Below are 27,818 nucleotides of genomic sequence, written 5' to 3' on the forward strand. Positions count from 1 at the left end.
CTAACGTAAACATCAAAAAGGGCATATTCCTCATTCTATTTTGTTTCGATATAAAGTAGTTTTCGCCCTTAACAAACATCGAACTTTTTAATAGTTAGAAAATAGATACATTATTTTCTCGAAGTTTAGAGGTAGGTAGTAGCTCACTTCATACGTTTCCGGTATAATCTCTATTTGTTTACAGTTTGTTAGATTCGTCCTTATCACGAAGTATTCCGGATGAGCGGGGGCCTAGTGTGGTTGGTAACGTCTCCGCCAACCACGCTCGACGCCTGGGTTCGAATCCACCGCCGACATAGGTGTCGATGGTTGTGAGGTGGCGTGATCCACGCACAACCAACCCAACTGGTCTAGATTCAATCCTAGCCGACACCGGGAGATTTTCTGAGGCGAAAAATCTCTGGGATCACGCCTTCCATCGCATGAGGAAGTAAAGCCGTTGGCGCCGGTCCGTTAATAAACGGGTCGTGAGTTAGGGTCCTGGGTGTGGAGTCGCCTCCCTGGGCGTCGGTGATTGGCCACAACAGTGGCGGAACTAGACCGACGGAAAATAAGCGAGAATAAAAAAAAAAAGTATTCCGGATATCCTTAATTGCACTTGATTGCAACACCTTTCAATGTGTTACCTTTCTTGTTCGTTTGGCTCAGATTTTGACATGTTCGTTTGGCTCACAACATTCTCTTCGCATATCTCTCCCTCTGAGAACTGCTATTACGCACACCATTGCAACTGCTCGGAGAGTGTTTTTTTTTTTTTCAGCTGCAAAGTGTAGTCCGGGTCGAAATAGTCCTGCCGTAAAAACGAATTCGACATAAATTCCCTGTTTGACAACATACGAAGTGGATCATAGCACGCGTGGAACACACCAGTTATCGCCCTATCACAACGGAGATAAACAATCCATTGCCAGACAATTTTTGAGAAGTATTTTTAGTGCATTATTTGTTATTTCTTCACGATTTGGCGACAGAATTATAATTAAAGGTACTTAGAATTAGAATTGTAAAAACTGCAATAAGCATCTGCTCTCTCAGAATGGCAAAACAACCGTCAAAGCAACCTGAGCAACGTCCAACGTCAACGGTTCGATACCGAATGAGTGGAGGAGAAGCAGTAAGTAGTTGGTTGGCCCATTGCAATGCACTTATTCTCGAAGTAACAGAATATCTATCGGGAAACCCACACGCAACACCATTTTGAAACAACTGGTGACTAATATTGTACCCATTTTATCGACACCGAAAATTAATTTATGTTGTGTTGTGGCGGAAATGGTTGGCGCCATTCTTGCGCCAACACCCCGGGTTTTCATTGCGCACACTAGAGGCTATAACCTTAGCCAGCGCGAGAATATCCGAGTAGGATCTTCGTGGTTAGTTTGGTTCTAGCAAAAGCTTCCCTAGTAAAAATGATTTGCTTCATTAATTAAGCTTTCTTAACACAGTGTGGAATGGGGATGAGACATCATTTTACCTACATCCCAAGTCCAAGGAGGTAGTTGCACTGACTGGCTCTCACAACGTTTACAAGGTTTAACAAATACCAAGAAAGCTAAACTCAACGGAGATGCTCTGAAGCAGCAGTTCCTCATACGATCTTGCCAAGTCAAACAATCCGGAAAGAAGTGTTAAAAGGATTTCCTTGCGATCGGGGTGTAGGACAGAAGTAGCTAGGATAGATGGATGTAAACAATTTTCGGCAGTACATTCCAAAGATCTTCCATACCTATCTGGTGAAAAGAATGTCGAATTTCTCGTCATTATATTTTTGTAGACGGTTATGCTTCCCACAAATACCACAAATATATTGAAGTAGCTGGCACTTGTCAGTCGCTATGAATAGTACTCGATTCGTTGTTCCCGAATACAATGCATATAACCCAACCGACGGAGGTTGCAGTTTTTAAAACTGTGAAGAACGAATGGGGAAAATGTGGTGGAAAAATGGCGATCTGAGCACTGTGGAGAAACGTTAATATCAACTAATTTTGGACCAGTATTGGCTGAAACAGTGAAGAGATACGTTAAGACCAATAGGATCATACACAACTATGAGAGATGTGGATTGTTTCCGTTCAATCCGGAAAACGTTGGATACAGTAAATGTGAGGCCAAAAAACGTAAACGGTCTCATGATTGTATTCGTACAGATTTCTCTCATATTGATAGTCGTCATTCAGAAGCAATTGTCGGCTCATCAGTTGGTGAAACATATTAATCAGTAGTTTTGTCACCTGCACGTCACCCAACTCTTGTATCCGAAACTCTATGCTGTGAAGCTATATGTAGCTCTCCAGTTATGTCTGTACGAACGAAGATGTTTCAATTCATATTGAAAAAATCACACAAGATGTTGATATGATTGGTACTCGAACCTTGAAAAAGAGCCTTATGTAACCATTGCTACTGATGAGACACAGGCCAGTGGTAACAAAGAAGACAAAGATCCTGGAGAGTCAACCATGTTGACGGTGTGCACAACTTACAGCAACTGACGATAGCGCTTTTAGTTCTTCGATCTCTGAATCACGTGAGCGTTACGAGAATGGAACTAGAAGTGGCCAGTTCGCTCACAAACTGGTCTAAAGAGCTAGTTCCTCAAAGTGAGTGAGTGATCTATCGCTCTATTTAAGAGCAGTAACTCACCCCTTAGTTCGAGCAAAAAGCTGATAGCTAATTTTGTTGATCACCTCAAGCGAGAGCCATGTGAAAGTTATCACCGGTTGTCTGCTCTGCTGTGCATAATCCATCCATTTGCCGAGAGAGCAAGATAAAAAATAACTTGCCACAGATCACCCACAGGCACAGGGGCTGGCTAACGCCGAGTATGCACACGAAAGAATGGCAAAACGAACGAAAAGAGCGAAAGAACTGGTTAACTCATCTTTTGAACCTGGCAACCCGCTTGCGAGCTGATCAGAAGAGTCAGTTCTTTGAAAGAACGAAATCATTTGATCGCGAGCGAATTGCCTGCGAGCTGATTAAAAGAACCAGTTCATCGGAAAACCCAACTAATTTTTATAATAAAATTCAAGAGATTCGAATTTTCTTTTGCAGTATATTTTTTGGTCAAACATTGACATTATTCCGAAACTTTTGGTGAGAATCTCATGATGGAGGAATGTAAGACAATTTTTTTCGGGGGGGAGCTCCGTAGTCGCAAGGTTACAGAGCCCGCTTTGGTAAGCGGGTGGTCGTGGGTTCGAATCTTAGTAGAATCAGGCCATTTGGTTGTCAAAGGACTTTAGCATGGGTTTATTCTCAGGCACCCCACCACATACCTTTCCTTCAGTCTGAATTCTACAGTACCCTGTTGAATCTCCTTCTAACAAAATAAGTCCCTATTATAACAAAACTAATTTGAGAAGCGTATGAAAGTTCTCTCCAGGGTTTAATTAGGCGTAACTAGGCGATGTTGTTAGAATGGACAGAGGCTCGGTATAATAGAGCAGTAAGCTTGAAACGGAAAAGTAAAACTTACGCACAAGCACGGATATGAATGATAAGCGTATCACTTACTTCAATCGTGATACTGCCAATAATATGAAGTGCGGAATACAGAAAACACCTGGGTAATATCACAATAGATCTAATCTCTGGTCGCAGTGATGAGTCCACACAGAAAAAAAGACAAATTTTTGCTCAAAATTGATTTTTTTTTTGATTCACACATTTTTGAAACTAAAAGAATTCCAAGATACAAACAATTTTTTTTTTTTTTTTGAATAATTTAACTTTTTCATGAAAACTTGCCTTTTTTAGAAGCTATTCGTGAGTTTCCAGCAAAAATCATAATTTCACAGAAACTTATAATAAATAATGTATATTTACACATTGTTTGATAGCAAAAAGTTTGCTTAAATATCTCAAAAGTTGTCTCTATTTTTTAAATTATTCAGTGAATCTTATTGCAGTCTGAGATTTAAATTAAGTTTCAATGATCGTCCTTTGTCACAAAGTTTTTTCATAAAAAAAATCAAATTTCTATTATTTTTATTTTATTTATTTTTGTTACTCTAGCCAGTGTAGAAATGCGTCAACTCACGTTGGAGTGCTATGATCTTTAATTTTTTTAAGTTTCAGCCGTAGGGTCACACCTGTGTTCACCAGTGTATCAATCCCTTATAACTCGTTCCAAGATAGTTTTTCTATACAACTTAAGTTTTCTAAGATACAATGCTAAATTTTTGGATATTTTCAAATAATTTGGCATAGATTCCCTCCAGTGAGCAAACACTGTTCATAATAATATGATCCGATTCAAAATGCCAAACTAGTCCTGTGAAATGACATAGTCGGTCAGAATAAATGTCGATCCCCATTAAACAAATGCAAACGTTATCCCACTACTGCTACTTAAATTTACTACTCACTTGGGAGTTCCTCGCGCGATATTACTGAGGTCGAATTGTGTTCGCTTCTCCTCCCGGGTGCCCTCAAAACAGGTTACTACATCACAAGTCGAGGGAGTGTAGTTCTTTTTTCCTACAATAACAGTCACCATTGGCAGTGCCTGAAAAATACAACACCAAATGAGTCTACAAGTCAGCAAATAGAGCCACTCTTAAACTCGAGAGATGAATTCAACCGGCTGCAGCACATAGCAATATGTTGAGGAATACAATAATTTGAAATATGGAATTTGTAATCATGTAAGTAATTCTAAAAGGTACCCTAAAGCTAATCAAACTGTGTAAAATTATTCGACAATATCAGCCAAACATTGTGACGAACATTAATTCAAATAATATAAACTGCTGTAGACTAGAATATCTTGATCTTGCTTTAGTAAAAATTCTTGTAAGTTTTGTTGGAAATTTGTATAACGATTCACTGAGTTGCAAAATTGTTAAGTTCTCGACAAATTAATTAAAGTGTATAATATAAGCTAACTTATTCTTCTTGATGATAAAAAATCTTGATGATTCATGAGGAATTAGTTTATTTAGTAGCATGCAAGCTGTACAAATTTTATAATTAACAATGTTCAAAATCACTCATCAAAAATATTGAAAATGAACGTGGAAACTGGCAGCACCGCTGATGACCGATGTGATGCAGCGATGCAGGCGTTAATGAAGCTTTATAGCAAGCTTCGAAGGAGTACAACGAACGACAAATTTTCAGAATAAAGTTAATGATAGAAGGCGAACGAAACTAACATTAAAACCAAGCCGTTTAAGAGATAAATTATAAGATTCAGCTTTTTCGCATTTTAAAACAGTTGAGTATTCTACAGATCTCCGAAAAAAATCCTATTTCCATAGTATCCTAGTTCAAAATGACACTCACAAGCAAAACAAAACGTAAATAAACCTCCGTTAATGCAATCACTTCCGATGTTCAATAGGATTAAACGAGTCCTTTCTCAAACGGCCTAATGGAAACATCTTTTTACAATTGATTAAACCTAATGTCTCCTATGAGTCCTAATCTCAACGTATTACACTCTATCAATGGAATCCTCTTACCACCGCGTCCGGAGCAGTCATTAAATTATTGACAACGTGTAAATGTTCTCCGCAAAGACAGATGCTCTATCAATGGCTGATAATTCAATGGCTTGTCAATGTGTAATTTTGAACCCTTCGGCCTGAGTCGTAAACCTGGCAGGAAGAAGTTTGATATCTATGCCGATATTTACTATCGCAGCCAAAGCTGCCCCGCTTAGCACACTTACATCAGTGCCCCCTCCGGGCAACTCTGGGTTGTCATTCTCGACAGAGTAACCGTATAACAGTTCGATTGTACGTCTGGTCTGGTCGATTTCCTGTTAAATATGCTTCCGGATGGTATGCCATAAAGGGACCACCAGTAACAGCAGCCTGTCGTATTTGATCACACAATTTGATGACACTGCTGCCGGTAGCTATTTTGTTGCCGTACGTAACAACTGTACCTTAACCCGCCACACAATATGTGTGTGTGTGAGCTATGTTTACTTATATAAGAACTCACCATTGGCAGGACGAACCCATCGTTGTAGTCCACGTGTTCTCCAATTAGGTTGACACGGCCCGGTGCACAGGCGGCAATATCGGGCTCGGAACCGAATGTGTTACGAAATGTTTCAATTGATGTTTTAACAACCTCATCAAAACTAATTACTTTGGAGACCATTCTGGTGTCGTCTTTATTCCTGCAATTACATAAAGTTTAAACGAGAACGAGAAAGGTTATCTTGGGATGGAAACGACATGGGTTTGGTTGGTAGGATGATAACAGAATGGTTTTTCACAATTGGCAGCGAGTCCTGACTGAAAGGGTTGAGTAGTAGTTGATATACGGTTGAATGTTGAGGAGTAATCTTGTCATCTTCCGCTTTCCGTTATTTCATTTTCACTTTTTGTTTTTACTCTTTGATTATTTTACTATCACCCAAATGTACTTACGAAATAATCCAATATAATTAATACTTGTTGTGAATGTTTTCCGTTTTTAATCCATCCACTTTATTAGCAAATTACGAGCACTATAAGCTGAACGCTGCTTTCGAAAACCCGCAGCATATCTTATCGCTAAGCTCATTTGTTTATGTTCGTAGTGACCTCAAGTACAGGTGAAACTCTGACAATTGAGTAAGAGAAGTACGCCGAAAGTGCGTCCCTCCGGTTATTCGCACGTCCGCAACTACACTGCTAACGACGCCTCAGCGTCAATGACTGCCAAACCGAAATGAACGATTGTCAACGGCTACGTCACATAATTATTATCGCTTTTGCGAAGCGGCATAATGCATACAACAATCACGCTTTCACTGCAGTGGATGATGAAAGACAGTAGTTTTGTCTTACGAATATTCGTGCTGTTATCAGGGATCACTTTAGAACTAGATTAGACTACAATAACATGGATCGAATTGTTTTAAAGTATCCAGCATTTTTCAATTTTTTTATAGGCAATTTGAATACCATAAACTTTCATTGGCTCACAATCATGACTTCAACCCTGCGCCATAAAAAGTGTAAATAGATAACAGAGCATACAAAGAAGACGTAAACTACTATCAACCCGTATTTCGGTTTGTTATGCCGGTCGGCCGGATAACGAATACGGAAGATTTCAGTAGAATTGCTGCCGGTTGAGCAACGCTAGTATGCACAATTTACGGACATATCGACCTGCCTGACATTCTCTAGCTTATCAGTGTAGATGGAGATTAGCGGCTAATGTGCTCGAGCTGTCCGTCCACCGGCATTAGATTAAATTGCAATTGTCCAGCCTCGTTGCTGATGCTCTCATAAAGTATCACCACCAATCTGTTCTCAAGATATCACTCAGGGGTTTTGCATTTACCCTTTTCATTGGATTAATTAAAAGTCAAACCGATTTAAATTGAATTAAGTGATGCTACTCACTGGAATCCAAATAAAACAGCGTTTAATATGCAGGCCAACACGAACGTTATGATTAACAAATGTTGACTTTAGACAAGCTTGGTACGCCAGTTTTGCACCTTTAGTTAGGCATCATTTTGTGGTATTCAGTTTGTTCGTGTAAAAACGAACAATTTCTCTCTCTGCTCGGAGCCATATTTGAAGTCATAATATCAAACCACAATAGGAAAATGACTGACAACTATAGGGATACCATCCGTCCTGATTTAGCAGGACATGTCCTGATTTTGAAGTTCTATTTGGGCGTCCTGATTTTTTTTTATATTTTAGCATTTGTCCAGATTTTCCTAAGCTATTTAATTTTATTGTGTGGTAATGAGCAGAATTTCTGAAAACTGCTCAATAAATCTATATAAACTTTTCAAAAGGTCCTATCTGCTTTCATAGTTTTTCCGGAACGTCTTTTCATTGTGGTAATGGTTCAGCTTTAGTAACTCTCCCAAGCATGGTTTCCGTCCAGAAGGCTAGAGTGATCCCTCCGTCATCGACTCGTGCAAATAGAGCGTGTTAAAAGGTGTTTTATAAGTTGTGGTGATTAAATGAAAGTGATCGATCAAAAAATCTATCAAAGCAGATAGGACATTTTGAAAAGTTTCTCTTGAATGGTTTTTGATTCTAGGTCGCAACGCTCACTGCGATCGAATTTTTTTCATTTGATGAATCTCAGAAGAGTAATAAGAAGAATCTTTCACGCGTTGACCGTTACCATTAAGCATCTGGCATTTGTTAAGTTTACGTTGAAACAGTTTACATGTGTTGAATTTTTAAAATATCTACTAATGCGTAACAATTTAAAGTGGTTTAATGAAAGTGACTCGTCAGAGATCAGGGCTATGCTATAAACGTCAAATCCGATATAAAAGTCGCGTTACCAAATTTTATAGCGGTACCAATGACATTGTGGTACCACTGACGTGTGGTACCACAGACAGCAAGATACGACAAGATTTGCCAGTAATGACAATCATTATTGTGATAATTTTGGTAACACCATTTACACGATAATATATCTTCATGTAAGAACTGCACTTTGGTCGAGAAAAATCATAGTTTTCAAGTTGTTTACTGAACAAATGACGCCATATTGCATTTAGATTTTAGATACGGGATACTCATCAAACATCAGACCCCTGTCAGAGATACACTCAGCTTTTTACTATGTATTTTTCTACACGGGTTTTCGTATTAACGGATTTTTCACGCGAATTTATGAATCGAAGGATTTTTTAATTACCGCGTCTTTCCACGAGGTACATATCAACGCGTAAAAAACTAAATAAAAACTAATTTACCTAATGTACAGTAAATAAGAAAGTTTTATATTGTATTTTAAAGGGTGAATCACATATTACGTGTTATATTTGCTCATACATCGAAGAATAGAATAGAAGTCAAATTTGTGCCAAGAAAAAGTGTCCTGATTTCTAACTTCGACCAGATGGTATCCCTAGACAACTAACTACATCAAATCATTTCTAGAAAGTCATCAAAAGCATTCAGTTCGATTAAATGGCATGAATACAGACCTACGATAATTTTATGTTCAATTAGAAACAAATAGTAAACGTAGGTTTTTGTGCGGATTTTTCTATCAATGCTTTTCTTATTATTAAGACATTACTAGCAAACATTCATAGAACGCTATTAACAACAATCTATAGATAATAAAATGGACATTATGTTTTGAACTGCCATCATATTTCTCTACTCTCCATCTTATTTATTTTATTGAGAAAAGTTACAAAAAGTTGAATAGTGCTTCTGAATTCCAATGCAAAAGTTCCTTTTCACAGTTAATTTTTGCCCAACCCATTTGAGTTTTGGGCATTACTTGATTATCTCCGTCAGTTGCAAAGACATGAGCAATGCTGGTGAAACTATACGCGTTTCATCTAGTTTTATTGCTATGAATTGCATGTGAACGTACTCCACTGCATCGTTGTTCAAGTGATGTCATTTCATATCTACCGTAAAATATATTTGAACTCTAAGTCCGATTACTATATTTAAAACAAAAATGCAAAACAGAGTCAACCCAAAGACAACCCAAAGACAAGATATGAACAAAACAGAGACAAGTTTGTGACAAGACAGAGACCAGACAGAGACAAGACAGACACAAAACAGAGTCAAAACAGACCCAAAGCAAAAACAAAATAGAGACAAAACAGAAACAAGACATAGACAAAACAACGACAAAACGAAGAAAAGATATAGACAAAACAGAGACAAAACAAAGACAAAACAAAAAAACCGGGACAAAACAATGACAAAACCAAAAAAGAGACAAAGACAAAATAGTAACAAAACACAGACAAAACGGATAAAAGGCCTAGGCGAAACAGAGGCAAGTCGTGGACAAAACAGAGACAAGATGCAGATAAGACAAAGACAAGACAGCGACAAGACAGAGACTAGACAGAGATTAGACAGAGATAAGGCAAAGACAAAACAGAGACAAAACGAAGACAACCCGAAAAAATTAGAAAGACAAAACAGGGACAAGACAAAGACAAGATAGTGACAAAACAGAGAAAACACAGAGACAAGAAAGTGTCCAGACAAGGACAAAACAGAGGAACAACAGAAACATAACAAAAACAAAAGAGAGACAAAACAGTGACAAAATAGAAACAAAGCAGTGACAAAACAGGGACAAAACAGAAACAAGATATAAACAAAACAGTGACAAAACAAAGACAAATAGAACCAAAACAGTGACAAAACAGAGACCAACTCGAGACAAAACTATGACAAAACAGAAATAGAACAGTGACAAAACAGAGACAAAACAGATATAAGACAGAAATAAGACAGAGACAAGACACGACAGTGACACAGCAGGGTGTCTTATGTGCAGTGGGGTGATATTGTGCCATCCAACTCGTAACTTATCAGCCATCGCTTCCAGATAAGAATACTAGTCTTTATTGATTAGGTATTCGAAGAAACTTATCCAAGAAAAATGGGTCATGTGATCGCCATGGGATGGCTACAAAAAATGTGTTTGTATGGCACAATCTAACCCTGGTTTACGGTAGTATTATTGCAAATATTTTGATAAATGTGTCAAGAAGCGTGTCTGCGTAGCTCAAGGTTGTAGTATGTAGAAGCCACCACGAGGCCGACAAAGAATTTTTCAAAGGCACAATACTCGAAAATAGGTAATGCGTTACCCGTGGAAACACAATCTTGAGTTTTCATCACCATAACAAACATGAGGATATGTTTTCATAAGTGACGCATAAACGGTTGCCGAGTGGTATACCTTTGAAAATTCGAAGTCGACCATGTGGTGGCTCGAAGGCGGCCATTTGAGGCTTTACCTTCACTCAAACAAATATAGCTTGAAATCTTTTGTAAAAGCTACAAACAAAGAAAATATTACCAAACGAACACGTAAAAACAACGTAAATTTACGCAAACCTGAATGTTTTCAGTTGTTTCGGTAAATAATACGCATAAAAAATCACAGGAGGATTGTGTGCAAAGCCACGACCGCGAGGTTGAAGTAGAATACTTTTACACAGCTCTACTTACGGTTGCACATTAACCTACGGCCGGGCGGAACGGTTCACGCCGCTTTTCGCGTTTAGCCTGACAGAGGCCTAATGTGCACGGCTAACACAATAGAAAGGTGTTTTCACATTGAAAATTAGACACGGCTTTACTGGAGTAAGTGTTGGCAAATGCATCTACCGCTAATACCGCCGCTATCGTACGAAAGCGCTTCGTTTCATGTGGGGAATAATATCAACAACGAAAAATGACGCGCGTCTAAGCACACCCGAACTGTTTCGCCATACCGCTTCCATTTACTTCCTTATAAAATCCGCCTCATGGAAGTACCGGCTGCACCTACCGCTGAGGCTGTTACCATACTGCTACTGGTACCCAAAACTATTAACTCTTCAAATTAAGTGTTTTATTTGTCCTCAAAAGAAAACTTGTTCAATTCCATATCGGATATAATGCAATCGCAGCTCTGTAATATTACCGACAGTATTATTCTTCTGAACAAAATGATCCAACTTTTCCATTAGAGGAAGTGCCGGCTGTTGTACGGCAAAAATCTCGCCCGATCGCTCGCGTTGGCGTTCGTTCTCAGGCAGGGGCCTGAGACGTGATGACCAACCACAGGGCAAGTGATTTGTTTAATTTGAAGGCAACCACAGGCGCAACCCGCTGCTATGGTCTGTTACTGCTGAGTGCCGATATCTGCTGTTACTGCTGTCAACGTTGTGGACGGTCCATCCAGTTCACCTTCCGACTAATGAATGTAGATAGTTTTCCCAGAAACACTCTTTTATAGCCGAAGGGTGCTACGAAATAGGCCACGCCTTTCAGTTCAGGTTTACCATTTCCTTATGTTCTTTAGACGAATTATTCCACATTTGATTTTTGTATCCAGCGAATAAACACCGATGGTGCTCTCACACACGCAACGGGTTTTAACCCGTATCTTAATGCGGTTTGTAACATCAAGCGATTTCGTTTGCTGGCTGTTGCGTGTTGCATCATGTTGCAACGTGGCAGCTGGGAGACGACGAAATTCTGTTTATGCTGATTGATTGAATCGACTTCATATTAGCTCTGCATAACAGGGCAGTTTATTATTCAATGTCGGTTATGCTGATCGCAGCCATTGCGCTGCCCCTACAGTGGAGGGTTTACTAAATAAAGTTAAAATTAGACAACTACAACAGAATTTGATTGCATCCCGCACAGAATGTCTGCTTGTGTTGATGCCAGAAAATTATTAACTTTCAATTATTTTTTTATTTGCCTTGAAAAAAAGCATTTTGCGGTTCAAAATCGGTTGCTAATTACAACCTTTGAGCTGCCCTAACATTGGGGAAATTAAGATACACCGCCAACATGCACTGTGGAAGCTATTTCACATCCAGTAAATTAGACGGGTGCGACAAATTTAAATTGCTATGATGCAACACAGAATGCTTGCTTGCGTTGACAAAAATCATTAACTTCCAATGACTTGTTTATTTGCCTTGGAAAAGGCATTTTGATGTTCAAAATTGGATTTCCTGATGGCAATCTTCATGCTGCCCCAACACGGGGGGAATAATGGCTGTCTGGCGACACACGCTGAGAAAAACCGCGCTGCTCCTGAGACGTGGTGACCAACCACAAGGCTAGTGCTGCTGCTAAGGAAGGACGACTGCTGTTGTCGCTGTCTAGAACTATTATGAGCGGCTCCGGCTGAAACAGGCTCTTATATAGGCCAAATAGCATGTTTTCAATTGCAAGGCATATGATCCTGTCGACCGTGCTTGGGAAGCAAGCATATAACGACCAATCAGAGGTCGAATTTTTCGTTTTGACAAGGCTTGACTATTTTCAATAGTACAAAAGTGTGAATAATAAAATCACAATGTTCTTATTTTGGGAAGAATCTTAGAAGATTTTCCAATCTATTGCTGCAAGAACGAAGGAAATCCATCGAATACTAACCGATTTATTAGCATTTGAAATTGGACATATTTTTCACTTTTTTCGGTTTTAGAATTTCATTTCACATCCCTATGTAGCCGAACTTCCTGAGAGAAGTATTCTACTTCAAAACTGATTAAAATAATTCAACAGCTTAATAAAATGCAAACACTAAATTTGGAGTGAAAATTTGTATGGAGTTTTTAATATTATTATTGATGATTCAAGATACCCAGAACTAGGCCAACTGGATGATGTGCGCGATTTTGCTCTTCGTATAGTTTTAATAAAAACCTAAATTAATCCACCTAGCGGTCAGGCTCAGCCTTTCTCATTCAAACTTATTGTTTGTAAAAATAGATTTACATGAATGCTTAAATCCAAAAAGGTATATTCATTCTTTGGGTTCTGAAATATTGATGTTGTAATTGAAGTATAAAATATGAAATTTGACGTAATGTTAGTGCGTCAGAAATAGCGAAATATAAGAAACGACTCTTAATTTCGAACAATTTAATCACGAGCGATACCGGGAACGTTCAAATAGTACGATACCACATTTAAATCATGTTGAGGCCATATATATTGATCAAAGCAGCTATAGTGTTGAATAGTCTTTGAATTTCTTTTCTTTACAAAACTTTTGAACAGTATATCAAATTTTTATGAAGTTTGTTATTTGTAAGTTTGAGAGATGACTCGTTTGTATGACACTAGTTATGTTCAAATAAGTCGTGTAATACTTGAGATAATAGACATTCGTTGTTTTACAAATTAAAACATAACGGTTGCTTAAGTTTGATTACAATCAAATGAAAAGGGAACGTATGGGGGAGCCAAACTTTGAAACCACGTGTTCAATCATAATTCATCAGTTAACCCTTAACTATCCCGTTCATTCGATATCAATATTGTCCAAATCTGTTGTGTAGTTTCTAAGATAATGAAGTTTAGTGATTTTCACATTTCGATACATTACAGACGAAGTTACATTCCGATTGAAGCAAAATTCAGTAGGATGTTATGAGGCAGCTAGACCTTTCATTTGATACTAATTCTGTGGAAGTCGGGTCAACCATCTCTGAGAAAAGTGAGTGAGCCCAAGTAGTCATCAGAATATGTTTCTTTTCAAAGCTGGATTTCACATTTCTAAACATAACAGGAAAAGTAATAATCCGTTCGCAAAAAAAAAATCATTAGGGTCTCCTGGGGCAACAAGACTTTCCATATGACACTGATTTTATGAAAATCGGTTCAGCCATCTCTGAGAAACATGAGTGAGATTAAACAGTCTCCAGAACACGTTTCTTTCTGTAACTTCTGAACCATATGTTCAATTTTCATAAAATTCAAAAGCTGAGGGTTTTTAGATAGCCCGATCATTTGAAGCCAATTTTGTTCAAATCGATTGTGTAGTTTCTGAGATATTGATGTTTCGTGATTTTCACATTTTGATACATAACCTCTAAACTGGAAATCAGATTACAAAAAAATTCAATAGGGTCTTATAGGGCAACTAAACCTTTCATTTGCAATTGATTTCATTAAAATCGATTCAGCCATCTCTGAGAAAATCGAGTGAGATTGGGAGAGCGTTACACACACATGCAGAAAATGCTCAGGTCGTCGAACTGAGTCGAGTGGTATACGACATTCGGCCCTTTTGAGCACTTTTATACCTTTAGTTTTTGCAGTGATTGCTATACCTTTCTAGGAGAAAGGCAAAAAGTGAAATTATAGAAATGGCTTTTAATTTCAACTTCAATCCCGAGCAAGGCCGCAAACATTGAAATAGTACAATATTAAATTTAAATGATGTTAAGGCCACATATTTTGATCGTAGCTATAGTTTTAAACGGTCTGCGGGTTTCGTTTCTTTCTATAACTTTCAAAACACATGTTTAAACATTATGAAATTCATTGTTTGAGGATTTGAAAGCCCATTTATTTGAATTCAACTATCTTCATAGCTTCTGAGATATAAGAGCGTTTTTCACATTCTGACGCAGCGCCAAAACTAAAAGTTTGATTACAATGAAATTCAATAGCAACCTAAGCGGCAAATAGACCCTTCATTTGACACCAAGATAGAAAGAATCGGTCAGACCATCTCTGAGAAAAGTGAGTGCGAAAGAAAGGTGCACATACACACGTACACACTCACACACAAACATATACACCTATACATGCATATATGCAGAAAATGCTCGATTCGTCGAACTGAGTTGAATAGTATATGACATTCGGCCATTTCAATCATTTTTCTACCTTTTAATTAGCCAGTGATCGTTAGGAGAAAGTCAATATGTTTACTTTCATTATGTGATTTCACATTTTTATGAACAACGGACACAGTTACAATCCTATTGCAATGAAATTCAATAACAACCTATGGGGCAACTAGACCTTTCATTTGACACTAATTTTGTGAAAATCGGTTCAGCCATCACTGAGAAAAATGAGTGAGTTTAAACAACCTCAGGATAACTTTTCTTTACATAACTTTTGAACCATATGTTCAATCATAACGAAATTCAAAAGTTAAGGGTTCTGGGGACAGCCCAATCATTTGAAACCAGTTTTATTGAAATCGGTTGTGTGGTTTCTGAGATATTGATGTTTCGTGATTTTTACATTTTGATACATAACCTCTAAACTGAAAATCCGATTACAATTAAATTCAATAGCAACCTATGGCGCAACTAGACCTTTCATTTGCAATTAATTTTATGAAAATCGGTCCAGCCATCTCTGAGAAAAGTGAGTGAGAAAAAAAGTTGCACATACACACACACACACATACACACATACATACATACATACAGAAAATGCTCAGTTCGTCGAAAGAAGTCGAGTGGTACATGACATTCGGCCATTGGGACCACTTTTATACCTTCGGTTTTTCCAGTGATTGCTATACCTTTCTAGGAGAAAGGCAAAAAGTTGTTTCTTCGCGAAAAAATTAGTGTAATTGGTCCAAATGTTAAGTTTAGGTTCTACTGCTACCCGGAAAAGTGAAGAAATGTGCCAGCGTCTATCGTGAAACAGATAAGTAGCATTTTTTGTTGTGTTTTGTTTGTTTTTGAGTCGCACTTCAGAAAGATTGAAAACAGGTCGAAAAAGATCGGTTTTGGGATTGTGTCTTGGACTGATTGAAGAGATTTTGAGCGCCATCTACCTTCGGATAGAGGGGCAAGCGGTAGAGGCGCTCAGTGAAGGGTTGCCATATGTTTTTCGAATCCATTTTTATTTTTTTTTGCGTGTTCTACTTTAAAAATTTGACAGCTTCAGCTACGGAAGGCAGTCTAACGAGATCTCTTTTTACATGCCTTTATACATCTTATTGGATTTTATCATTCATTTTAGAGAGTTTTATTTTTTCTGAAGCTTCTAACAGGTCTTTTTTGAAGTTCTCTCGCTTGCAGTGTGCGTAGAGGGCGTGGGCAGGAGCATGATCGGCTTTATGTGTTATGTTCGATGTTTAATTTTCTTGCGGTTAGACAATTTTTTTTAATTAATGTTGAAATCTTATCAGCCGACATTGTAACTATGTAATGTAATCTCACATCATATGAGCATCATTAGATAAATAAATTATAATATCTATATTGTTTGGATGACTTTATACGGTGAAGGGTTGCGCTGCAATGTTGTTGTAATAACTTATTTCAAGTCATGTTTTTAGCCATGTTTCCAGCTGCAGAAAGCAGCACAATAACAACTATTGATATGTCGTGAATTAGAATAATATAAATTCATCCATTTTATTTTAGCACAACATAGCTGACAATCTTCATATATTTTTCGAATATTATTTTTTTGCGTCTTGTATATTAAAAACTTTAATATATTACAATCTCTAAAGATTTCAAACAGCAAAAAGTGGTGCATATCTTTGTAATCTGAGCGATAACTTTTTTTCTCAAGAGTACCAACAAACATATTTGCTGCAAAATATTTAGCATAGGTAGGATGCACAAAATCTACGGTTCGGTCCGTAGAGTTCTCCGGTTTTTCCACTGAAAATCCTTCCTTTTTTCCCATCTGATCTTTCGTGAGTAATAATTTTATGGCCACCTTTTCATAGCTGTATGAAGAGTTTGAAGAGTCTTGCATAACTTTAGTTATATAGTTGCTGTTTTTTTCAATTTCTCTCCAGAATATCTTTTCAATTGATATTCAACAAACTTCCGATGAAGATCATATATACTACTAATTCCTAAATCAAACAGCTCGTGTTTTTTTTTTCACTCTCAACATGATTTTTGCATGCAAATGCACGCATCCTTTTTTTTTCATCCGCTTTGAACAGCGATGGCCAAACGAGAGAGAGTTTAATTTTTTCTGGAGCTTCTAACAGGTCTTTTTTGAAGTTCTCTCGCTTGCAGTGTGCGTAGAGGGCGTGGGCAGGAGCATGATCGGCATTTTGTGTTATGTTCGATGTTTAATTTTCTTGCGTTGCATCTTGTGTGCGCAGTGAACTGACGTCAATACTTTGAACATCCTGCCTGCGCTGCTAGTTAGCCGTTTCGAAGTTTATCATTCGTGTTCTGACCGGACGATTTCGGACGTTTTGTCCAGTTTTATGCCATTGTTTTATGATTTTTGCAGCTTTTGATCAAATGTTGAAACACATAGACAATTTTTATTTAATTAATGTTGAAATCTCATCAGCCGACATGGTAACTAAATTTTGATTGCGATTGTTTTGGCATTTTGTATCACAACTCAGAGCTCTGTCTTGTTCGATATGCATATTTGCATTTTCATAAATTTTAGAGCTATGAATGCATGAAACTTTGCCAGTTTTTATACTCAATAGGTAACCTAGATTAATTATTCGAGAAGTAAAAAATAATCGGCGCGAAACACCGTGTCCCTGTGCGTATGCGTCGATAGAAGGAAACAGAGCAGACGCGCATAATGCTTTGGTGCAAACGCGTCTTTGGCCTGGTTGAGCTTTGCTTATCTAAGGATTTTCGGTGTGTTGTGACTTTCGAGGTGTACCAAATCATTTATTTGAAGACTGCCCGCCTGTCGGTTCTATTCCAGCACGTTGCGATTCAGAGTAGGTTTCGTTCGTTCGATAAATATCGTAATAAATTAATTATTCGCAGCAAAAAATGAATTAATCGCGACAAAATATCGTAATTATTCGCAATAAATATCGGGATTATATTGTTTGGTGTGATACAAATTGTTACGATTTGTAGGCTGCCGAACATAACTAGAAACTTCGATTCTCCTGTATGCAGCGATCCTGGCGCGGATTTATTTATATCGTCTCCTGGTGGCCGGTTGCCCAGAGACCGAGAAGTAACCATATCGGGCGCGAATTTGTGTAGAAAAGATCGTACCATCAACCTCGATGGATCCAGATCAATTCCTTTCCACTAACACTAATTCCTTCCTTTGATACTTGTGGGTGATGCAGAGAATTCCTCGGTCTCTAGTAGCAACAAGTATTAAACTAACACGATATCCCTTCCTCTGTTGATCTGCATTTGGCGTGGCCAGCTACGTTATTGAGCAGTGAAAAGAAAGGTCACCAGGAATTGTACACTGAAAATGGCTTGCTACTCCTAGGCACCATTTTGACGGTTCTTTGTGCAATTTCAGCTGATTCTGGTTAATCCAGGGCAACACACGCGCGAACAAATATGATATGCTATGCTATGCTAATATTAATGATTAAAGGTACCCAATTTTCTTTAAATGATGACTTCCGTGCAGGTACTTAAAAGTAGGTAAATCACTTTTACCTAAAAGTACCTTTCCGCACAGATATTTGGGTATTTTTATTTTTCTGTGTAGAAGATACTGACATGACCAAAACACAGGTAGCTGACCAATACAGTGTACACCGTACAAAAAGTGGCGTTGCCAAATTTTAATGAAACTTAAGTTTAAAATCAGGTTCAACATTCTAGAACCTTAAATATGTGGAGAAAAATTGTCAGTATATTTTCAGGTAATACTTTCGAGGAGGAGTTTTTTAACTCTGAGACGATAGTCTGCGTCAATTTGATCCCACGCAGTGCGTCGTTTTTTCTCATTTGACCAATAAAGAAATATTGACACATGAATTCTGGTGTTTGTTATTTATCGATGTGTTAACACCGTAATGACCATTTGCTATGTACATCCATAGTTCTTCGAAGGTATAATTGGTCTGTAATATATCGTATATTTTATTTTGTTAAAAAGTTATAGTTGAGTTGATAACAGTTGAGTATATGCATGTTGAACATAAAATATCGTTTTAATCGTTTATACAGAAGAAACCTTCCATCCGTGCATTTGAATAAATATATTTCAAACATATGTTTCACGATTCAAATATATCACACGAAAAAAATTAACGACACATAACATCAATTAAACAATTCCTCTAGGTGTCTAATTTAAAAATAGTCGTCATTTTCTGAAAATGAGTACGCAAATAAAATATTTACTTAATATTAAAGTGCTAATTGTGGGGACAAGCGACGAATTATAAATTACCCGAACTCAGTTATCTTGGAGTTCCCTGGTGCCAAATCCAATCAAGATAATTTTCACACATTCGGGTTAGACTGGCCGATAATCAAAATGAGAATTTTGTAAACTAGCTCACAGTACAGGTAGTCCATAGCCTACGTTCCGTCTGTCACCTTGCAAATTGGTTTGAAGGTAGTAATAGGGTGTGCAGCTTTGAATAGCTGAAATAGTACACAGTTAAGAACTTACATCAGACATTTCACTTCACTTCATGTTTGACGAAATTGCTAAACTAGGTTTGAACCAGATTAACCATGTAAGAAACCGTGAAAATTGCTATTTGGACCTACTCTTAACGAATATCCATAAAGATTTCTGTGTGACCGAATCAGTTAACCCACTGTGGAAAAACAAAAATTTTCACACAGCAATTGAATATTCTTTATTTCTACATGAATATCAAAGACCCAACGACTGTGAGTATGAGGAAGTCCTTGATTTCAAACTCGCGAACTATGCAAATATTAAAAACAAATTAAACTGTGTCAATTGGCAACAAATTTTTAGAGATGAAGGAAATGTCGAATCATCTGTTAGCGTCTTTTACAAAATTCTGTACAACATCATCTCTCAAGAGATTCCATTGAAGAAAAAACGACGCCACGCTAACACTAAACATCCAGTCTGGTTTAACAAACAAATAAAAAATTTAAATAACCGCAAACAAAAAGCCCACAAAATTTTCAAAAAACACGATAGCAGTGAAAATCTAGCAATTTACTTGGAAATATGTGATCAACTGAACTTTGCAATCAGTGATGCATTTGAAGAATTCAATGCAAAAACTAAACTAGAAATTAAGTCTTGTCCAAAGAACTTCTTCAATTACGTCAAAACAAAACTAAAATCAGACAATTTTCCATCAATAATGCAACTCGATGAACATGTTGGTGATAACTTGGAGAAAAATTGCAATCTCTTTGCAAAATTTTTCCAGGAAATCTATACCACATTTTCCGAAGAAAATCGCGACCGCGATTATTTTGCATTTTATCCAGAATATCCAAGAAACATTGGTGTCAACCAACTTCAGGTACAGGATGTTTTGCAGGGTCTGAGAAATTTAGACCCTTCCAAAGGACCTGGACCTGACGGAATACCTCCAGCACTCATGAAAAATCTTTCGAAGGAACTTACATCTCCTTTGTTCTGGCTGTTCAATATGTCGTTGGAAACTGGAGTCTTCCCAAATATATGGAAAAGCTCATTTTTAGTGCCTATTTTCAAATCTGGGTGTAAATCTGACATACGTAATTATCTTGGAATCGCTATTATCTCTTGCATACCTAAACTCTTTGAGGCAATTGTCAATGAAAAGATATTTGCTCAAGTCAAAAATCGAATTACTGACAAACAACACGGCTTCTTCAAAGGCCGCTCTACATCCACAAATTTACTTGAATTCGTAGATTACTCATTGAATGCAATGGATAATGGGAACCATGTTGAAGCTCTTTATACAGACTTTAGCAAAGCATTTGATCGTATTGACATACCAATGCTACTTTTTAAACTGCAAAAAATTGGAATTGAGTCTGGGCTCCTGAAGTGGCTTGAATCATATTTAACAAACAGGCAACAAATAATAAAATTTAATGGAAAAAAGTCAAATCCCATTCAAGTTACTTCAGGTGTTCCCCAAGGCTCCCACTTAGGACCACTTCTTTTTATTTTGTACGTAAACGACATTTCCTTCATCCTCAAAAATATTAAAGTTCTAATATATGCCGACGACATGAAGCTGTTTTTGGAAATAAAAAGTCAAGAAGACATCAATGTATTTCAGAATGAAATCCACACATTTTACATCTGGTGTAAGAAAAGCCTACTTGAATTAAATGTAAAAAAATGCAATGTAATATCCTTTAGCAGAAAACTAACAACGCCCAAAATTGTAATTGCATTAGGGGATCAGAATGTGAAGAAATGTGATAAAGTTAGGGATTTAGGAATAATCTTAGATTCTAAACTTAATTTCATCGACCACTATAACACTATCATACACAAGGCAAACAACATGTTAGGGTTCATCAAACGCTTCTGCTACAATTTTCAAGACCCGTACACTATCAAAACTTTGTATATTGCCTATGTGAGGTCAATACTGGAATACTGTAGCATTGTGTGGTCTCCTCGTCCTGGCGTACATGAAGAAAGAATAGAATCAGTACAAAAGCAATTTCTACTATATGCTCTTCGTAAGCTAGGTTGGACCGCACATCGTCTTCCGTCATATGAAGCACGCTGCATATTGATTGACATTCAAACATTAAAAGAACGGCGAGAGTACGCGATGGCTTCATTTGTAAACGATATCGTTTCGCAGAACGTTGACTCAGCAGTACTACTTTCTAAATTGAACTTTTATGCACCCATTCGACAACTTCGACACCGTAGTTTATTTGCTCTTAACCATCATCGTACGGAATACGCAAAAAATGGACCTATAAATAGTATGATGAATTCTTATAATCAACACTGCGAAGCCATTGACTTTACGATGTCCCGGTATAAACTAAAACAGTATTTCAAGTCCTTGAGGCTGAGGACACAAAATTAATTTGTTTTATGTTAGTGTATAGTTTAGAAATTATTGTAACCAGTCTACATATATGATTGACGAAATAAATAAATAAATTTATGTCTTGAAATAGACATCGGGGTATTTGGGTTTATCTGTTAAATTCAATGAATATTAGAAAAGAGTGTATACACCATTGGAATGTCTGTCTGAGATATATTTTCGTTTTTGCAGGTTTCACAACTGCTATTCTGCTCATAACTTCTATTCAAAGTAAAATAAGTGAGAAACTTTTTGTGATAATTAGACACTAGTATAGACTATATCTAAATCTAGTATAGACTAAATCTACTACGAAACTTATTTTGAGTGTATTTTCTTACAAATATAATGAAAATAAGCAGATCAAGTTTTACACAGTAGTCTCTCTTACACGATATGAGCTGTTAACACAACCAAAATAAAATGTGGACTAAGTCTCAACGCGTTTTTTTTTTCGAGTAATGCCCAGAAAATAAAATACAGATTGTAATTTTTATTAGTTTAGAAAACGCGTAACTAGTAAATTGCTTACAACGTGAATTCAAAATTAATTTACAATTTTGCTGTAAAATACTCTCAGCCGAAAACTACGATATTTTTCAGGAAATGTGAATCAGTGTGGTACGAATTCCTGAATTAAAAGCTAATGATATAGTCAATGATATGATGTACCTATTTTGTCTCTATATTTCGCGCCGAAAATCTACCATTTAGCTAAACTTAAATACCATATACAGCCGGAAATAGACTGTAAATGCGCCATCGCTATAAAACTATTTTTAAAACGGCAATTTCATTCAGAACCAATCCCGGCTTAATTGCTGGAATATAACTCCGATGAATATTCATATAACATAAAATGCCGGTCTCGAAATGATATCACCAAGCTGCTGGTGCCACTCGGCAAACTATCGATGCGAAACCTTCGTACGAACGCGCGTAACGCCATGTTGTTATGCCACCCCCACGCGTTCAGCCACAGTTACGATACGAGCTGCATGTAAACTATTCTCTCGGCATGGGCTACAAATATGCAAATAAAACGGTTTCAAGTTTACGTGTTTCTAAGTCAAGATCAAGTTGCAGAAAACCACATGCATTGCGACTGCACCACACCGACCGCTAAACCGGGTCCGACTCGCTGCTGTACACAGCTGAAAGCGGAAAGAAACAAAAACCGAAACCCGCTCCATCGACAGCCGCCGTATGACCGGCGCGGGGCACGTCGAACCGGCCAGGCCACACGCAGTGGAAAGAGTCGGGTCCAGCCTGCGGTCGCTCCAATCAGTCAGTGCGCTCGCTGCTGATTGCTTCGACTGGTTAGGGAAAAGGGTTTGGGGCAAGGTTCGAGGGTACAAACCGGTACGGCTTGTACCAGTATGCAAAAGTGCAACAACGTACTTTGCAGTTAGTTTTGTATTACTCTTTTCGCAGCGTTGTTTTTTCTTTTTTTGGTGGTTTCGCTCGAAACCGGTCGAAGATGCACGAAGGATGCATGCTGAAATTTATCACAAACACGATCGAATGCTAATTTTCGGTATTGTTTACAGACAGGCTTAAATGATTGCCCTATACATGCGATATTATACACCCGGGAAGAAAAATTTGGTTCGTTTTGGTAGACTTTGTTGAGGATTCTGAAATAAGGTTACTAAAGTTGTATAAAATTAACGTCAAGGAAGTGATAGATATCGGAACGGAAACTCCGATGTCCGATTCAAAGTCAATGTTCGATCACAGAAAATAGAAACAAAAAACCATATACCCACCCTACTATAGGCAGCAATCTTTCACAAATAGGGCAACTATTTTGGGTTTCGGACTTATTGAATGAGAGGAGAGTTGGTAAAAATCATCATGAAATACATGATTCAATCATATATCATAGAATCGAAATAAATATATAAGTTTGTTGAAAAAAAATCCCGCGGAAAATAATGCAAAGCCGAATATGGCGTGGTCCCTGTGAATCTGTGGTTAGCGATGTCAGCCGGCAGCTCTCCCACACGGTTGTGATGTCGTGTTCGATTCTCGATCTGGTCGAGGATCTTTTCGAAGTTGAAATTTTCTGGACCCAGCACTGGGACACGGTGTATCGTTGTCTTTATCCTACAACATGCAGAATGTGCCAAAAACAATATCGATAACGAATTCCCTCAACTAATCTTAGTTGATCGAGACCGCTATAAGTCCTCCAGGCTAGCGTGCGATATTGTTGTTGTAGTTAAACCAAATATGTGTGTGAAAATTTATCAGAATGTTCAGATTATTCTGGCTGCAAACTTCTATTTTCAGAAGCTATCGTTCTATTTTTCTTGATGACGAAGAAAACTAATTATTGACGAGAATATGAATTCATAGTTTCGCACAACTCAAATCAAAAAATTGATTTAACTTTTTGTAACTTTTCCTTATTAAATTTTTCAAACTATATTTACTAATGCCCCTTAACCAGTAAACCTATGTAGTCACTGATAAATTTAAATTATCAATTTCCACATGCATTTTATGCCGAAACAACTCATAAAAGATGGAATCAATTTTCTCATGACACAAAACAAATGAAGTCAACCCCCGCACAGAGAAATGAATGCAATTCAACGTTGGCAACAGAGCGTGCGCGTATCCAATAAAATAAAATGACGCTTAACTTTTCATTTCAACCCGCATTCAAGTTGAGCTGCATCGCATCTGCTGTGAGCAGAGCTAGTAGACTGCAGTGTTGCACCGTGCCGCCCCGGGGCGGCCATCCAACCGGTCAGCTGTGTGAGTACCGCTTTCGCTGCTTGTTTGCTATTTTTACTTTCGTATCTCGGTCAAACGGCATTTCAAAGCTACGCATTCTGCGCGTATTCACATACCTTCGTCCTGTTTTTTGTTGTTTGCATTTTTTAGAGCAATTTTTTGTAAAATGCTGTTTTTAATAGTGCTACTTAGCTTTAATCCGGAACAATCAACTAGTCCACAATTGTGCGTAAATTCCCCACTGCGCCAGCTGAGCATCGTAACTAACTTTTTTTCTTCTTAAGTTGATCCACTTGATCAAGCCATCATATGTTGCCATGCCGGTCTAGTTGTTACATTTTTTTAGCCATATTATCAATACTAGGGAGGATACCTCAAAACAGGTACTCAACCCAATATAATTTTGGGGCAAGTATAACTTTTTAAGCCCTCCAAGGAGTTGCATTTTAACCCCAACACACTGTCAACCAAATCAAGTCTATACCATGACAACCCTGACCACGCCATATTTCAGGGCTTGTATCGAACGCCCTGGGTTCGCTGTTATGGTGGTGCTGATACGCCAGTCGTCGCGAACGCACTGCTGAACTTCGTCAAGGATCATTGGAAACCTGTTTCACGACAGCCGGTACCGGTTTTGCTGGATTGTTGCCGGAAAACAATGAACCGTTAAGTGGTTTTTCGCGCCAGTGGAAACAAATGAGGCGCGTCGCTTTGCATGGCTGCAATATATATACTGGCTGTAAACCATTCCGAAAGTAAAAGCAGGTGGGCACATTTCGAGTTGCGATACTGAAAATTGACCGTGAAATGTTTGCCGCAAGCTGATCTGAATCAAATAATTGAGACATTTAGTCTGTAACTCTGTTCGATCTGTGTAAAACCAATATTTATACCTATGACGCATTAGCTATGAGAAACGCTGATCTAGGTTACTTCCCACTATCTTGCTTACATATTCACATAAATTAATCTAATGGAATATAAATTCTAGATACAAACGAATAAGCGAAAAAAAGTTAGTTTCTGATGGTGATTTTAAATGCAATGGGACTTTGATCGTTTTCTGCTCATTCTTTAGCATAGTTATTAGGGTCTAATGCTTGTTTATGTGAAACTATGGAACCGATAGATTTTATTATTTTTAGTTCGTTTTTCAATGGACACCAAACTGTCGGGCAATTTGAGCTTTTTACAGATCTCCTTTTTTTCTGCACAAATAAAACGTAATTCTTACTTTTTTCCCAATCCGGTTGCTACAACTAAAAGTTCATTAATAATTGTTTTGATTTAGGAGAAGCTTGATAAAATCGAAACAGAAAACGTGAGAATCCGAATGTGAATTTGGCTAGAAGAGTTGTGAATATTGATGTTGTAATTAATTTTTAATTTTTTAACCTTATTTAATATTTTCCCACGGTGTATATTTCTTATGAAAAGACAGAATTAATATCTACAACTTTGTAGTATATGTTACACCGATCAAACAAACCGCTCTTGCACCAAAAATAGTTGTTTTTTCACATAGGGTAGTTTGGGGTAATCTGGACCCCTGGGGTGAAATGGACAGGTGCTTTATCTTGGAAAGTATTACATTTTTGGGTTCAGTGTACTACTTCAACCTTTGCTTGAACTACTAAACCCTAACTAATATAAAAATTTCATGGTTTTCTGTGACAGGTGCACCGCAGCGCCAATGTAAACAAACGAAACATTAAAAGTTGGGGAGCTGCGTAGCCGCAAGGTTACAGAGTCCGCTTTGTCAAGCGGATGGGCGTGGCGTGGGTTCGAATTTTAGTAGAATCAGGCCATTCGATGTCAAAAAGGACTTTAAGTATTCTCAGGCTCCTCCCCACCACTTACCCTTCCTTTACGCTGAATTCTTCTATATAATACCTTTGCGTGACTTCCTCCCAACAAAAAATAAGTCCCTCTTATCAATTAAACTGGCCAGAAGGACGCACGACGAAACTTCTCTAGGGAATTATAATTAACGATATTTGGCAGGAGGAAGGAGGCTCGGTATGGTAGAGTCGATTACGTGTAAAAAGTAAGGGTAAAATCACATTACACACAAGCACTGATAAAATAATGATAAGCATGCCACTTTTTAATAGCGGTATTACTAAGATTAGAAGTGGGGGATACAGCAGACACCCGGGCATATCTCACAATAGATCAACGATTCGGGTCGCAGTGAGGAAGTCCATACAGGAAAAAAAAACATCAAAAGTTGATTTTGCTGTAAGTTTTACGCTCGTGTATAAAAGGTTTTTTTGAGAACTTCTTCGATGTTTTCAGTCTAATGAGCTTTGCAGCCGTGTTTGTCTAGTAAAAGAGTACATTTTGATGAAAGATTGCGATAAGTTTGATCGTGGAAGGAATTGAGTTTTTAGAAAGGCTGTTTGGAGTAAAATGGACAGTTTTTTTGGGGTGATATGGTCAGGCTAGTTTGAAGTAAATTCTTTTGTCGGACTGATGCCGCGGGCATATAAAAACGAACGGGTCGACGGCGGTGTACAAACAATGAACTGTGAAAAGTGTTGCAGGCAATCTGGGATGATTTATCTGTACAAAAAGTGTTTTCAAAGTTGGAAAAACCTAGTTTTTTTTCTAAAATGCTTGAAAATGACGTATAATGCCAATTTTTGGGTGCTGAACTCATTTCTGATGTCCGAAAATGATGTTCCTCTAAAATGCCGTTAAACTTTTCTTATTATCAGATTTATTTTTTTGTTCAGATCATGTTCAACATTGGTATACTTGTTCTTTATCGAAAAACTTTATACCCGTATTTTTTTGTTTGGTCCTTAGTGTGATCCATTTTGAATTAAAGTTGCCAAAAATCGGCAATCATTTTTCAAAAAAATGTAACTTTTGAGCCGTTTGACCGATTAAAAGATTTAATGGAAAATTTAAGGAATTTGATACGTCTTTCGAGGAAAAATAAGTAATCGTACGTCAACGTACATTCGTTATATATTTTCCCGTTTCGCGAATTTGGGATTAACGGATCTGGAACGACGATATGCAAACCGAGACCCAAAAATTCGAAAGATACGGTTAATTTCATATAGGCTGTTGATTATCCGATCATTCCGAACTGTTTCACGAGACTGTAC

At 37.7% G+C, this 27,818-nt stretch overlaps 1 protein-coding gene across 3 annotated transcripts in view; it reads right to left on the reverse strand.

Moving 5' to 3' along the window:
- Positions 1 to 27,818, reverse strand: part of LOC129726600 (galactokinase-like) — a 148,392-nt gene that overhangs the window by 61,957 nt on the left and 58,617 nt on the right. For 2 of the 3 annotated variants that reach the window (XM_055683504.1, XM_055683506.1), the window contains exons 2-3: positions 5,959 to 6,139; positions 4,374 to 4,513 (exon numbers count right to left, since the gene is read on the reverse strand). In XM_055683504.1, coding sequence (XP_055539479.1) covers positions 4,374 to 4,513; positions 5,959 to 6,120 — 302 coding nt within the window. In that variant the 5' untranslated portion in view covers positions 6,121 to 6,139. Of the gene's footprint in view, positions 1 to 4,373; positions 4,514 to 5,958; positions 6,140 to 6,392; positions 6,645 to 27,818 lie in introns of those variants that run through there. The other variant, XM_055683505.1, reaches the window with a different exon arrangement.

This window comes from Wyeomyia smithii, chromosome 3 (assembly GCF_029784165.1).
Source record: "Wyeomyia smithii strain HCP4-BCI-WySm-NY-G18 chromosome 3, ASM2978416v1, whole genome shotgun sequence".
Taxonomy (NCBI): Eukaryota; Metazoa; Arthropoda; class Insecta; order Diptera; family Culicidae; genus Wyeomyia; species Wyeomyia smithii.